Genomic DNA, 14,035 nt, shown 5'->3' on the forward strand with positions numbered 1-14,035 from the left:
GCTTTGATCTCGCAGGATGCGTTACGCAGATTTGACGTAATTTGCAGATATTTTTGTTTTGTTTTTTTGTCTCAGACTGTTTCCAGTAAAGTCGTGAGTTTCTGTATCTCTGGGGTAATCCCTTTTGAGCATGTGCCAGAGAAAGAGTTTTAATGAGACTTCCAGACGTGCCTGTTCCCCAACGCCAGCGGGACTCAGGAGTGTGTGTGTGTGTGTGTGTGTGTGTGTGTGTGTGTGTGTGTGTGTGTGTGTGTGTGTGTGTGTGTGTGTGTGTGTGTGTGTGTGTGTGTGTGTGTGTGTGTGTGTGTGTGTGTGTGTGTGTGTGTGTGTGTGTGTGTGTTGCGTAACGGCAGCGGGACTCAGGAGTGTGTGTGTGTGTGTGTGTGTGTGTGTGTGTGTGTGTCTGTGTGTGTGTGTGTGTGTGTGTGTGTGTGTGTGTGTTGCGTAACTGCGTCTGGCGCTGACATTAAAAGCACACACACTGTAACTTCCAGGAATAGAGTCCGTTTATAGAGCCAATGCATTACAGTCTGAAGGACTACTGGGGCTTCTGAGGTTAAATCCAGTGCATTCGGTCACTGTGCATCAGAAACACACACACATTTACATGCAAATCAATGTACAGTTTTAAACGCTTTTATAACATGCACCATATCTGACTCGACGACTCAAGCGTGTGTTTGGTTTCCTTCAGGGTGGATCATCTCTACACGTTCTTTGTCCAGTGGTCTCCTGAGGTCATGTACAGTAAACACAGCAAGCAGGACTTCCTAAAGGTCCATCCAGAAACCCTCAGTGTGATCGACACTTTACTGAGCAGTTCTGCACCCAAAACCTGGAAGGTATGCTCCACGAAATCACGTTTATTCAGCATTATTATGATCAATGTTCCACGAAATCACGTTTATTCAGCATTAATATGATCAATGTTCCACGAAATCACGTTTATTCAGCATTAATATGATCAATGTTCCACGAAATCACGTTTATTCAGCATTAATATGATCAAGGTTCCACGAAATCACGTTTATTCAGCATTAATATGATCAATGTTTCACGAAATCATGTTTATTCAGCATTAATATGATCAATGTTCCACGAAATCACGTTTATTCAGCATTAATATGATCAATGTTCCACGAAATCACGTTTATTCAGCATTAATATGATCAATGTTCCACGAAATCACGTTTATTCAGCATTAATATGATCAATGTTTCACAAAATCACGTTTATTCAGCATTAATATGATCAATGTTCCACGAAATCACGTTTATTCAGCATTAATATGATCAATGTTTCACGAAATCACGTTTATTCAGCATTAATATGATCAATGTTTCACGAAATCACGTTTATTCAGCATTAATATGATCAATGTTTCACAAAATCACGTTTATTCAGCATTAATATGATCAATGTTTCACGAAATCACGTTTATTCAGCATTAATATGATCAATGTTCCACAAAATCACGTTTATTCAGCATTAATATGATCAATGTTCCACGAAATCACGTTTATTCAGCATTAATATGATCAATGTTCCACGAAATCACGTTTATTCAGCATTAATATGATCAATGTTCCACAAAATCACGTTTATTCAGCATTAATATGATCAATGTTTCACGAAATCACATTTATTCAGCATTAATATGATCAATGTTCCACGAAATCACGTTTATTCAGCATTAATATGATCAATGTTCCACAAAATCACGTTTATTCAGCATTAATATGATCAATGTTCCACGAAATCACGTTTATTCAGCATTAATATGATCAATGTTCCACGAAATCACGTTTATTCAGCATTAATATGATCAATGTTCCACGAAATCACGTTTATTCAGCATTAATATGATCAATGTTTCACGAAATCACGTTTATTCAGCATTAATATGATCAATGTTTCACGAAATCACGTTTATTCAGCATTATGATCAATGTTCCACGAAATCACGTTTATTCAGCATTAATATGATCAATGTTCCACGAAATCACGTTTATTCAGCATTAATATGATCAATGTTCCACGAAATCACGTTTATTCAGCATTAATATGATCAATGTTTCACAAAATCACGTTTATTCAGCATTAATATGATCAATGTTCCACGAAATCACGTTTATTCAGCATTATGATCAATGTTCCACGAAATCACGTTTATTCAGCATTAATATGATCAATGTTTCACGAAATCACGTTTATTCAGCATTAATATGATCAATGTTCCACGAAATCACGTTTATTCAGCATTAATATGATCAATGTTCCACGAAATCACGTTTATTCAGCATTAATATGATCAATGTTTCACGAAATCACGTTTATTCAGCATTAATATGATCAATGTTTCACGAAATCACGTTTATTCAGCATTATGATCAATGTTCCACGAAATCACGTTTATTCAGCATTAATATGATCAATGTTCCACGAAATCACGTTTATTCAGCATTAATATGATCAATGTTCCACGAAATCACGTTTATTCAGCATTAATATGATCAATGTTTCACGAAATCACGTTTATTCAGCATTAATATGATCAATGTTCCACAAAATCACGTTTATTCAGCATTAATATGATCAATGTTCCACGAAATCACGTTTATTCAGCATTAATATGATCAATGTTTCACGAAATCACGTTTATTCAGCATTAATATGATCAATGTTCCACAAAATCACGTTTATTCAGCATTAATATGATCAATGTTCCACGAAATCACGTTTATTCAGCATTAATATGATCAATGTTTCACGAAATCACGTTTATTCAGCATTAATATGATCAATGTTCCACGAAATCACGTTTATTCAGCATTATGATCAATGTTCCACGAAATCACGTTTATTCAGCATTAATATGATCAATGTTTCACGAAATCACGTTTATTCAGCATTAATATGATCAATGTTCCACGAAATCACATTTATTCAGCATTAATATGATCAATGTTCCACGAAATCACGTTTATTCAGCATTAATATGATCAATGTTCCACGAAATCACGTTTATTCAGCATTAATATGATCAATGTTCCACGAAATCACGTTTATTCAGCATTAATATGATCAATGTTCCACGAAATCACGTTTATTCAGCATTAATATGATCAATGTTTCACGAAATCACGTTTATTCAGCATTAATATGATCAATGTTCCACGAAATCACGTTTATTCAGCATTAATATGATCAATGTTCCACGAAATCACGTTTATTCAGCATTAATATGATCAATGTTTCACGAAATCACGTTTATTCAGCATTAATATGATCAATGTTTCACGAAATCACGTTTATTCAGCATTATGATCAATGTTCCACGAAATCACGTTTATTCAGCATTAATATGATCAATGTTCCACGAAATCACGTTTATTCAGCATTAATATGATCAATGTTCCACGAAATCACGTTTATTCAGCATTAATATGATCAATGTTTCACGAAATCACGTTTATTCAGCATTAATATGATCAATGTTCCACGAAATCACGTTTATTCAGCATTATGATCAATGTTCCACGAAATCACGTTTATTCAGCATTAATATGATCAATGTTTCACGAAATCACGTTTATTCAGCATTAATATGATCAATGTTCCACGAAATCACGTTTATTCAGCATTAATATGATCAATGTTCCACGAAATCACGTTTATTCAGCATTAATATGATCAATGTTTCACGAAATCACGTTTATTCAGCATTAATATGATCAATGTTTCACGAAATCACGTTTATTCAGCATTATGATCAATGTTCCACGAAATCACGTTTATTCAGCATTAATATGATCAATGTTTCACAAAATCACGTTTATTCAGCATTAATATGATCAATGTTCCACGAAATCACGTTTATTCAGCATTAATATGATCAATGTTTCACAAAATCACGTTTATTCAGCATTAATATGATCAATGTTCCACGAAATCACGTTTATTCAGCATTAATATGATCAATGTTCCACGAAATCACGTTTATTCAGCATTAATATGATCAATGTTCCACGAAATCACGTTTATTCAGCATTAATATGATCAATGTTCCACGAAATCACGTTTATTCAGCATTAATATGATCACAGTACAAACACTGTCCCGAGAACAGAGAGACCATGACTATATCGAGCAGGATCATAATAACACTTATTTATATATAGATACACTGCCGTTCAAAATTTGAGATCGGTATTATTAATGTTTTTAAAAGAAGACTCTTCTGCTCACCAAGCCTGCATTTATTTGATTAAAAATAATAAATATAAAAAAAACAGTAATATTTGTTAAATATTATGACAATAGAAAATAACAGTTTTTTAGTTGAATATATGGTCACATGATCCTTCAGAAATCAGTATAATATGATGATTTGATGCTCAAGAAACATTTATGATTATTATCAGTGTTGAAAGTGGAAAAACAGTAGTCTACTAGTTTTTTCAGGATTATTTGATGAATAGAAAGTTAATTTATTTAAAAATTTAAAAAATCTTTTGTAACTTTATAGATGTCTTTACTGTCTTTTTTGTAGTTGACCCCCCCCCCCCCCCCCCCCCCCCCCCACACACACACACACACACATTAATGCTGTTCATTTGAACTTCCTATTTAAAGAATACTGTCCACAACTGTTTTCAACACTAATAATAATCATAAATATTCATGCAGATCATCATATTATACTGATTTCTGGAGGATCATGTGACACTGAAGACTGGAGTAATGATGCTGAAAATTCAGCTTTGATCACAGGAATAAATTACACTTTACTATATATTATTCACATAGAAAACTTCTATTTAAAATTGTCATAATTTTACGCATATTTTTTGTATTTTTAATCAAATAAATGCAGCTTTGGTGAGCAGAAGATTATTTTTTATTTTTTTTTTTTTTAAACATAAAAACTCGTACTGATCCCACACGTGTGAACGGCAGTTTGCAGGAAGATGTGGTTTGTGTTCCTGTGGGTGGAGGAGGCAGAGAAGAAAACCAGTCAGATTCTCATGCGAGCAGGAACACGCTTTATTGCGCCCATATTTGGCGAGGCTTCCTCTTCTCTTCTCTTCTGCACTTTCTCTAAAACGAAACTGAGCGTGAAACGTGAGCTGGGCGGGAGAGAAACGCGATATAACCGGCAGATTTCACTATACAGCGCACAGACTCAGGACAGAGAGCTCGAGACACCTCTCAACATGAGGCCGATGCAGGACAGCATTAAGATCGTGTACTTTGCCAATGGATCTGACGAGCCGTTTGTAGAGGTGAGCTTTACACGGGTTACTGCGAATAAAGCATGGTTACTATAGTAGGCTAGTTCAACTATGGTAACCACTCGTTAACCGTGGGTCTGCTACACTAAACATAGTGTTTAAAACTGGTTATACGAACAGTTAGCAATCTAACAAAAAAACAAAAACAAGGTTACTACACTTTTACCATAATAAAAGTATGGTTAATTTCTGTAAGGGTTGAAGAATGAGTGTTAGGCAGGTACATGTGTGTGTGTGTGTGTGTGTGTGTGTGTGTGTCAGTCAGTGATTCTGTTTTCTGTTTTCCTCCAGATTGTCACTGTAAAACAGCAGAATAAGCGTCGGCCGAGTGTGTGTAGTTCTGCAGACTCTGAATCTGAAGATCTTCTGCCAGTTTTATTAAACCACAGTCAGATCCTGAACCAACACCACCTCGAACAAGTGAGTGATGCGCTTTTCTAGTCATAAATAAATCAATGCACCAAAATGTATGTGAAAAACATGTATTTTATGCTAAGTATTACATAATTATGTACTTAATATAAATACCCTGCGATTGCACTTTTGGTGTACTATAGGCTTCTTAAAGTCTGCAAAATTGGAACAACTAATTTTGCACTTTAGTTATCCAGAAATAGTGCAACTAAAGATATACTGATTGTGTTAGAACTATTGCAAGAATACTTTAGGTACACTTTAAATATCTTGCATTTAAAGAATGATATTATACAGAGATCATCCTATCCTTACTGGCTTACTATTAAGAAATGTGCATTAAAGAAGTACTTTTTAACAAATTAACACTTTATTTTACAGTGTCCTTGTTACATATGTTACATGTATTTACCGTAGTAATAACAGTAAATTATGCATAGTTACATGCAACTAACGCTCAACCAAATCCTAATCCTTCCATATTCCTATAGTAAGTACATGTAGTTGCTTAATATTACTCAGCACTTAAATATATAATTACACTGTAACAATGAACAATGACACCTTAAAATAAAGTGTAACCCAGTTTAATTATAGCTTGTGACTCTGGATCACAGAACCAGTCAGACAGGTACATTTTAAAATTGAGATTTATACATCACATAAAGCTGAATAAATAATCTCTCCACTGATGTGTGGTTTGTTAGGATAGGACAATATTTGGTCGAGACACAACTATTGAAAATCTGGAATCTGAGGAGCAAAAAAATGTAAACATTGAGAAAATCTGCTTTAAAGTTGTGCATTTATGTTCACGATTGTGCTGCATTCACTCACAAAAATACATGTTTTATATATTTACGGTAGGACATTTACTAAATATCTTCATGGAACATGATCTTAATATCCTCATGATTTTTGGCATAAAAGAAAAATGTATAATTGTGACCCGTACAGTGTATAGTTGCTATTGCCACAGATATACCCGTGCGGCTCCAGACTGGGTTCGGGTCACAGGGTCACATGTTTATATCAGTAAGCCTCAAGCACTTTGTCAGTAAATATGTTATTGGGTTAGTAGTTCATGCACATGCTGATGAAATGAATGCTTTAGATGATGCATGCATTAATGTAAATGATGATCTCCACAGCTGATGAATCAGATTCCCGCACGGACTCAAGGTTACCGGTGGAAACTGGTGTACAGTACGGCGGAGCACGGCACCAGTCTGAGAACACTGTACCGGCAGATGGGAGACATAGACAGACCGGTTCTGATGGTCATCAAGGATTCAGACAAGCAGGTGTGTTTAACTTTACAGGTGCATGTGTGTGTGTCATTCATGTCTTATCCGGCATCAGCCAAACCCTCAGTGTGTTTCTATATCTCTAAACATATTACACTTCAATAACTAAGAAGTTTGGGGGGATGGAGCACAAATAACACTTTTAGACTTTAGACGTTTGTGTAAATCTACTTAGGGTTCAGAGTATTTATTTATTTAATCCCTTATTAATTTCACACGTCTAGTACAGTTATGTGGTTTTGTTTCATTTACACAGTGTTTACTTTATTATTGATTTACCCTGAAAATAATTAGTGAAATGTGACAACATGCCCCATAGGTGGGGTTCATAATAACATTAAAATGTTATCTGATCTAATAAAAAAAAATATATATATATTGTTAGAAATGAATTGACTCCAACAAAAGTGCCCCAGTCTCTGTCTTTATTCAGGCATGAATAAACAATTCGTCCAGCGCTGGAGGAGAGAAGATTCTCTAATCTCAGACAATAGCGTACCATATATATAGAAGAAGTATAAGGGGGAGTAAAACCCCTCCACACAGACATGTGTATCCGAACGGGACCCTCCAATGTAAAGAATGAAGACCCTCGAACCAGCTCCTCCATTTGAGCAAAAAGGGCCTTCTTAATGTATAACAGATGTGACCATTACATTAACATAAAGGAATGCTTATGCTGCATATGCAGGTCTGGGAGCATGCAGGAAAGGAGAACTAATATTTCTAACAATATATAAGTATGTCAGTAAAATACCATTATTAACTTTTTCATATAAAATTATGAACTTTTTAAATAATTAAGAATAAACTAATTTTTGAGTAGTACAGCTATACAGCCCAGTTCAAAACATAATAATAATGAATAATTTCTAAACTTTGACTTTTTAAAAACTTTTTCTCATGGTTTCTCAATAGAATTCATAAAAGTATAGAATAGAATATCATAGGTCTAATAGGGGCTCATTGTAACTCAGTGTGACAACATGCCCCGCCTGAGCAACTGGTGTTTAACCCGGCGAGTGTTTCTGTTGTTACATCATTAAACAACTATCTCAACTGGTAAATAACAGATATTAGATTAAAATAATATCAGATTTTATCAAACTGACTTGACTTGAATGTGTAGCATCCAAATGGTGTAATGTTGCACTAAAACAACCCGCTCCTGCAATCCTCAGGTGTTCGGAGCGTTCTCCTCAGACCCTTTCCGAGTGAGCAGCTTCTGCTACGGCACAGGAGAGACGTTCCTCTACAGCTTCAGTCCTGAGTTTCAGGTACGGGCCGCTCTGATCTTCTTATCGCACACCTGAACACATGCACTGTTGGTTGACCTGTAGTTTGACCTGTTATTGACCTGTTGTTGACCTGTTGTTGACCTGTTGTTTGACCTGTAGTTGACCTGTAGTTGACCTGTAGTAGTTTGACCTGTAGTTGACCTGTAGGTTGACCTGTAGTTTGACCTGTATTAGTTTGACCTGTAGTTTGACCTGTAGTAGTTTGACCTGTAGTAGTTTGACCTGTATTAGTTTGACCTGTAGTTGACCTGTAGGTTGACCTGTAGTTTGACCTGTAGTTTACCTGTAGTAGTTTGACCTGTAGTAGTTTGACCTGTAGTTTGACCTGTAGTTGACCTGTAGGTTGACCTGTAGTTGACCTGTAGTTTGACCTGTAGTAGTTTGACCTGTAGTAGTTTGACCTGTAGTTTGACCTGTAGTAGTTTGACCTGTAGTTTGACCTGTAGTAGTTTGACCTGTATTAGTTTGACCTGTAGTTTGACCTGTAGTTGACCTGTAGTTTGACCTGTAGTAGTTTGACCTGTAGTAGTTGACCTGTAGTTTGACCTGTAGTAGTTTGACCTGTAGTAGTTTGACCTGTATTAGTTTGACCTGTAGTTTGACCTGTAGTTTGACCTGTAGTTGACCTGTAGTTTGACCTGTAGTAGTTTGACCTGTAGTAGTTTGACCTGTAGTAGTTTGACCTGTATTAGTTTGACCTGTAGTAGTTTGACCTGTAGTAGTTTGACCTGTAGTAGTTTGACCTGTAGTTTGACCTGCAGTTTGACCTGCAGTTTGACCTGTAGTTGACCTGTAGTTTGACCTGTAGTAGTTGACCTGTAGTTTGACCTGTAGTAGTTTGACCTGTAGTAGTTTGACCTGTAGTAGTTTGACCTGTATTAGTTTGACCTGTAGTTTGACCTGTATTAGTTGACCTGTAGTTTGACCTGTAGTAGTTTGACCTGTAGTAGTTTGACCTGTATTAGTTTGACCTGTAGTTTGACCTGTATTAGTTTGACCTGTAGTTGACCTGTAGTTTGACCTGTAGTTGACCTGTAGTTTGACCTGTAGTAGTTTGACCTGTAGTAGTTGACCTGTAGTTTGACCTGTAGTAGTTTGACCTGTAGTAGTTTGACCTGTATTAGTTTGACCTGTAGTTTGACCTGTATTAGTTTGACCTGTAGTTTGACCTGTATTAGTTTTAGAGGTCGACCGATAGTGGATTTTACCGATAACGATAGCCAGGTTGGGCCATACTTGCCGATAACCGATTAATGAACCGATAGTTTTTAAAATTGATACTGGATAAAAACAAACATAACACTCCAAGTAAAACAGTGCTGAACTTTATTATATATAAAAAAAAAACTGTATTGAACCATGAAAACATGCTAAATGAAATAAATATATAAATGTGAATAAATATTTAAGTCAATAAAAGACATTCATTCAAACTGAAACAAAAAGTAATACTCTAAATAACAAATAAAACCAGTTGCATTCAAAATGTAACTATTTAACTGTTATTTTCAAGCCAACTTAATTAATAAAAAAGTAACAAAATTTGTATTAAAATGTGAAGATGAAAAAAAAAAAACCGAAATCGAATGCTTTTCTGATTTGTAATGTTTCTGTCGGCTGTATGAACATCAGTTTGCTTACGTCTCTAGATTTAAATATGCAACTTCTCTGCATATTTAATGCATAAAAGTGACCAGCTGGATATGAACTAATGCAAATAGAGGTAACAATTGTGACATTAAACATTCGGGTCGGACATACGTTTATGTTTGTCAGTGTTTTAACCGCTTGAGGTACTACTAATGTTAGTGTCCTCTCAGCCTCGAAGGCAAACAAACATATGTTGTGCTGTTCTTTCTCTACTAATGCAGCATTTAGTCAACAAATTAATCACTTTATAATATGACAAAATGTACTGTATACATACATTTGAGCTGTCGGTGCTTTAACCGCGCGTCTGATGTCAGCGCTCTCCACGCAGCATGTGCTCTCAGTGCAGCACGCAGAATCACGTGTCGAAATAAACAACACGAGGCACGAGTTTTTATTACACCTCTAGAGGCCGCTCTTGTACTGCATCATGCCAGCAGACACTTCTCAGCTCTTACACTGTGTAATGAATGACAGCGCGCGCTTCTCAGCCGCTCCAGCAATGGACGCAACCAGGAAAAACTATCGGTATATATTTTTGCCGATAACGATAGTTCCACCAGTCAACAATCGGTGCCGATTAATCGGCAAAACCGATGAATCGGTCGACCTCTAATTAGTTTGACCTGTAGTTTGACCTGTAGTAGTTTGACCTGTATTAGTTTGACCTGTAGTAGTTTGACCTGTAGTTTGACCTGTAGTAGTTTGACCTGTATTAGTTTGACCTGTAGTTTGACCTGTAGTTTGACCTGTATTAGTTTGACCTGTATTAGTTTGACCTGTATTAGTTTGACCTGTAGTTTGACCTGTAGTAGTTTGACCTGTATTAGTTTGACCTGTAGTTTGACCTGTAGTAGTTTGACCTGTATTAGTTTGACCTGTAGTTTGACCTGTAGTAGTTTGACCTGTATTAGTTTGACCTGTAGTTTGACCTGTATTAGTTTGACCTGTAGTAGTTTGACCTGTAGTTTGACCTGTAGTAGTTTGACCTGTATTAGTTTGACCTGTAGTTTGACCTGTAGTAGTTTGACCTGTATTAGTTTGACCTGTAGTTTGACCTGTAGTAGTTTGACCTGTATTAGTTTGACCTGTAGTTTGACCTGTAGTTTGACCTGTATTAGTTTGACCTGTATTAGTTTGACCTGTATTAGTTTGACCTGTAGTTTGACCTGTAGTAGTTTGACCTGTATTAGTTTGACCTGTAGTTTGACCTGTAGTAGTTTGACCTGTATTAGTTTGACCTGTAGTTTGACCTGTAGTAGTTTGACCTGTATTAGTTTGACCTGTAGTTTGACCTGTATTAGTTTGACCTGTATTAGTTTGACCTGTAGTTTGACCTGTAGTAGTTTGACCTGTATTAGTTTGACCTGTAGTAGTTTGACCTGTATTAGTTTGACCTGTAGTTTGACCTGTAGTAGTTTGACCTGTAGTAGTTTGACCTGTAGTTTGACCTGTATTAGTTTGACCTGTAGTTTGACCTGTAGTAGTTTGACCTGTAGTTTGACCTGTAGTTTGACATGTAGTAGTTTGACCTGTAGTAGTTTGACCTGTAGTTGACCTGTAGTTGACCTGTAGTTGACCTGTAGTTTGGTTCATGTGCAGATTTTCCGCTGGAGTGGAGAAAACTCCTACTTTGTGAGAGGATTCCTGGACTCGATTCAGATGGGAGGAGGAGGGTAAGGCATCATCACGCTTTTATTAATGTAATATAAAGTTGCAAATGTGAGTTATAAAGTCAGAATTGTGAGATTTAAACATGCAATTCTGAGATAAAAAGTCGCAGTTTTTATTCTGTGGCAGAAACAAGGTTCCATACAACAAAGTAGAAATACTGAAATAGTATTTTCTTGTCAAATTATCTAATGATCCAAACAATTCCCCATGAACAAAATGAAGTTGGATATATACGTCTGAATTATGCATCAGTGCTGTACTGTAATCACTGCCATTGATGCGGAATAAAGGGGAAGTTGTTTAACGGTATTTGAAGCTTCTGCTTTCTGAAAGTGGAAGTGAGATTAAGATCTATTGAGTAAATGATCCTTCTATCCTCATTTACTCTTCTGTTCGACACAACATTACATGAAGCTTCTGCTTTCTAAAATAGATGGTGATGACGAAACACTAAAACTGGAAAAAAATGCTTTTCAATTCAATTTTTCAGACAAAACAACAAAAATGCATTCATATCATTTATACATTCAGGCTTATATATTGGATAGAAGAAATGAATTAAATGTACAGATGTCACCATCATGATTCTTGTGCTGGAGATTCATTATCATACAAACAATTAACGATTTAATTCATATATAATATAATAGTAAAATAGGCACATATTATTTACATTTTAATGCTGTGAAAATTTATAATTTATATAATTAATCTATATATAATATAATAATACAAATTATTATAATAAAATAGGATTATATGTTTTACGTTTTAATGTTGTGAAAAATATTCATATATATATCATTAATTAATATAATATAGTATAATATCATATCATATAATAATAAAATTGGATTGAACGATTTACATTTTAATGTTGTTAAAATTAAACATTTATTTAATGTAATAATAAATATAATAGGCCAGTATGATTTACGTTTTATTAATGTATAATTTAAAATAATATAATAATAGGCCCATATGATTTGTTTTATTGTTGTGAAAATTAATTATTTTTATATAATTAATTTATATAATAATAAAATAATGCTGTTTGATTAAACCCACAAAGTCATATATTTTTTAATATTCTTCCACACTGAAAGGAGACGCGATATTATACATTCGATGGTATTTCTATTAGCACTTAAATTTCCTTTATTCAGATGATCTCACATAACAGTATTCAATCGATTAATCAATAATCAAAGCAGGCATAAATGCACCAGATAAAAGCGTCTCCCAAATGCATGAATCTAAATATGAGGGTCTGGAGCCGCACGGGTATATCTGTGGCAATAGCAACTATACACTGTACGGGTCAAAATTATCCATTTTTCTGTTATGCCAAAAATCATGAGGATATTAAAATCATGTTCCATGAAGATATTTAGTAAATGTCCTGCCGTAAATATATAAAACATGTATTTTTGTGAGTGAATGCAGCACAATCGTGAACATAAATGCACAACTTTAAAGGAGATTTTCTAAAAAATTTTGCATCCTCAGATTCCAGATTTTCAATATTCATATCTCGGCCAAATATTGTCCTATCCTAACACACCACACATCAATGGAGAGATTATTAATTCAGCTTTAATATGACGTATACATCTCATTAGCACAAATGTAATGAAATCTGTGTGTGTCTTCCAGCGGCCCGTTTGGTCTGTGGCTGGACGCTGACCTGTACCGCGGGTCCAGTTATTCCTGCGACACGTTCTGCAACCGGCCACTCAGCCGTCACCACGACTTCACCGTCCAGGAACTGGAGGTCTGGACCTTCGTCTGAGTCTTATTTATCTCTGATGTTTCATCTCAACAAACACCCGATGGAACCAGAGCAACTGGTCTGATGACTCAAACACATCTGTGTCTTCCTCGCCGTAACCGGCTTTAGATAAATCCACCGACAACAATGTAGACGTGAAGCAAACAAGTCGAGGCAGCTTTGGGGTTTCCAGTTCCCGTAACAGAACTAACCGTCGGCGAGACCTGACGGCACACGTCCGGCATTGCTCGAGGTCTACAGCTTCCAGCGCACATGTTCTAACTGACGGCAACACTCGCTCTGAAGCGGAACCGTGAGAACTACTGAGTCTTTACTTTAAAATGCACTTATAGAGGACCAATGCTTCCGACTACTAAACATCCATGAATACGGATGTGAAAAGAACAAGTGGTTCTCTGTGTGATTGTATGATTTTTACTACAACTTATTTTTTTACTGTATTTAAAGAACTTTTGTTGATGTGTTGAATTGTGTTTTGGGGGTTTTGAGTGTGTATCGTGCAGTGCTGGCGCTGCGTTCGGGGTTTGGACGTCTAATAAAACATGTTTTTCTGGAAACTGTGTCCGTCTCACACTCTTTTCAATATTAATATCTGCATTAAAATCC

At 35.7% G+C, this 14,035-nt stretch overlaps 1 protein-coding gene across 1 annotated transcript; it reads left to right on the plus strand.

Annotated features, from left to right (window-relative positions):
- Positions 1-4,942: 4,942 nt before the first annotated feature.
- ncoa7a (nuclear receptor coactivator 7a) lies at positions 4,943-14,035 on the plus strand. The gene is made up of 6 exons (XM_079626979.1): positions 4,943-5,285; positions 5,586-5,714; positions 6,860-7,012; positions 8,197-8,292; positions 11,566-11,639; positions 13,294-14,035. The coding sequence occupies exons 1-6, from the start codon at positions 4,971-4,973 to the stop codon at positions 13,427-13,429; spliced, it is 903 nt and encodes a 300-aa protein (XP_079483105.1). The 5' UTR covers positions 4,943-4,970; the 3' UTR covers positions 13,430-14,035.

This window comes from Phoxinus phoxinus, assembly GCF_949152265.1.
Source record: "Phoxinus phoxinus genome assembly, chromosome: 10".
NCBI classification, from domain to species: Eukaryota; Metazoa; Chordata; class Actinopteri; order Cypriniformes; family Leuciscidae; genus Phoxinus; species Phoxinus phoxinus.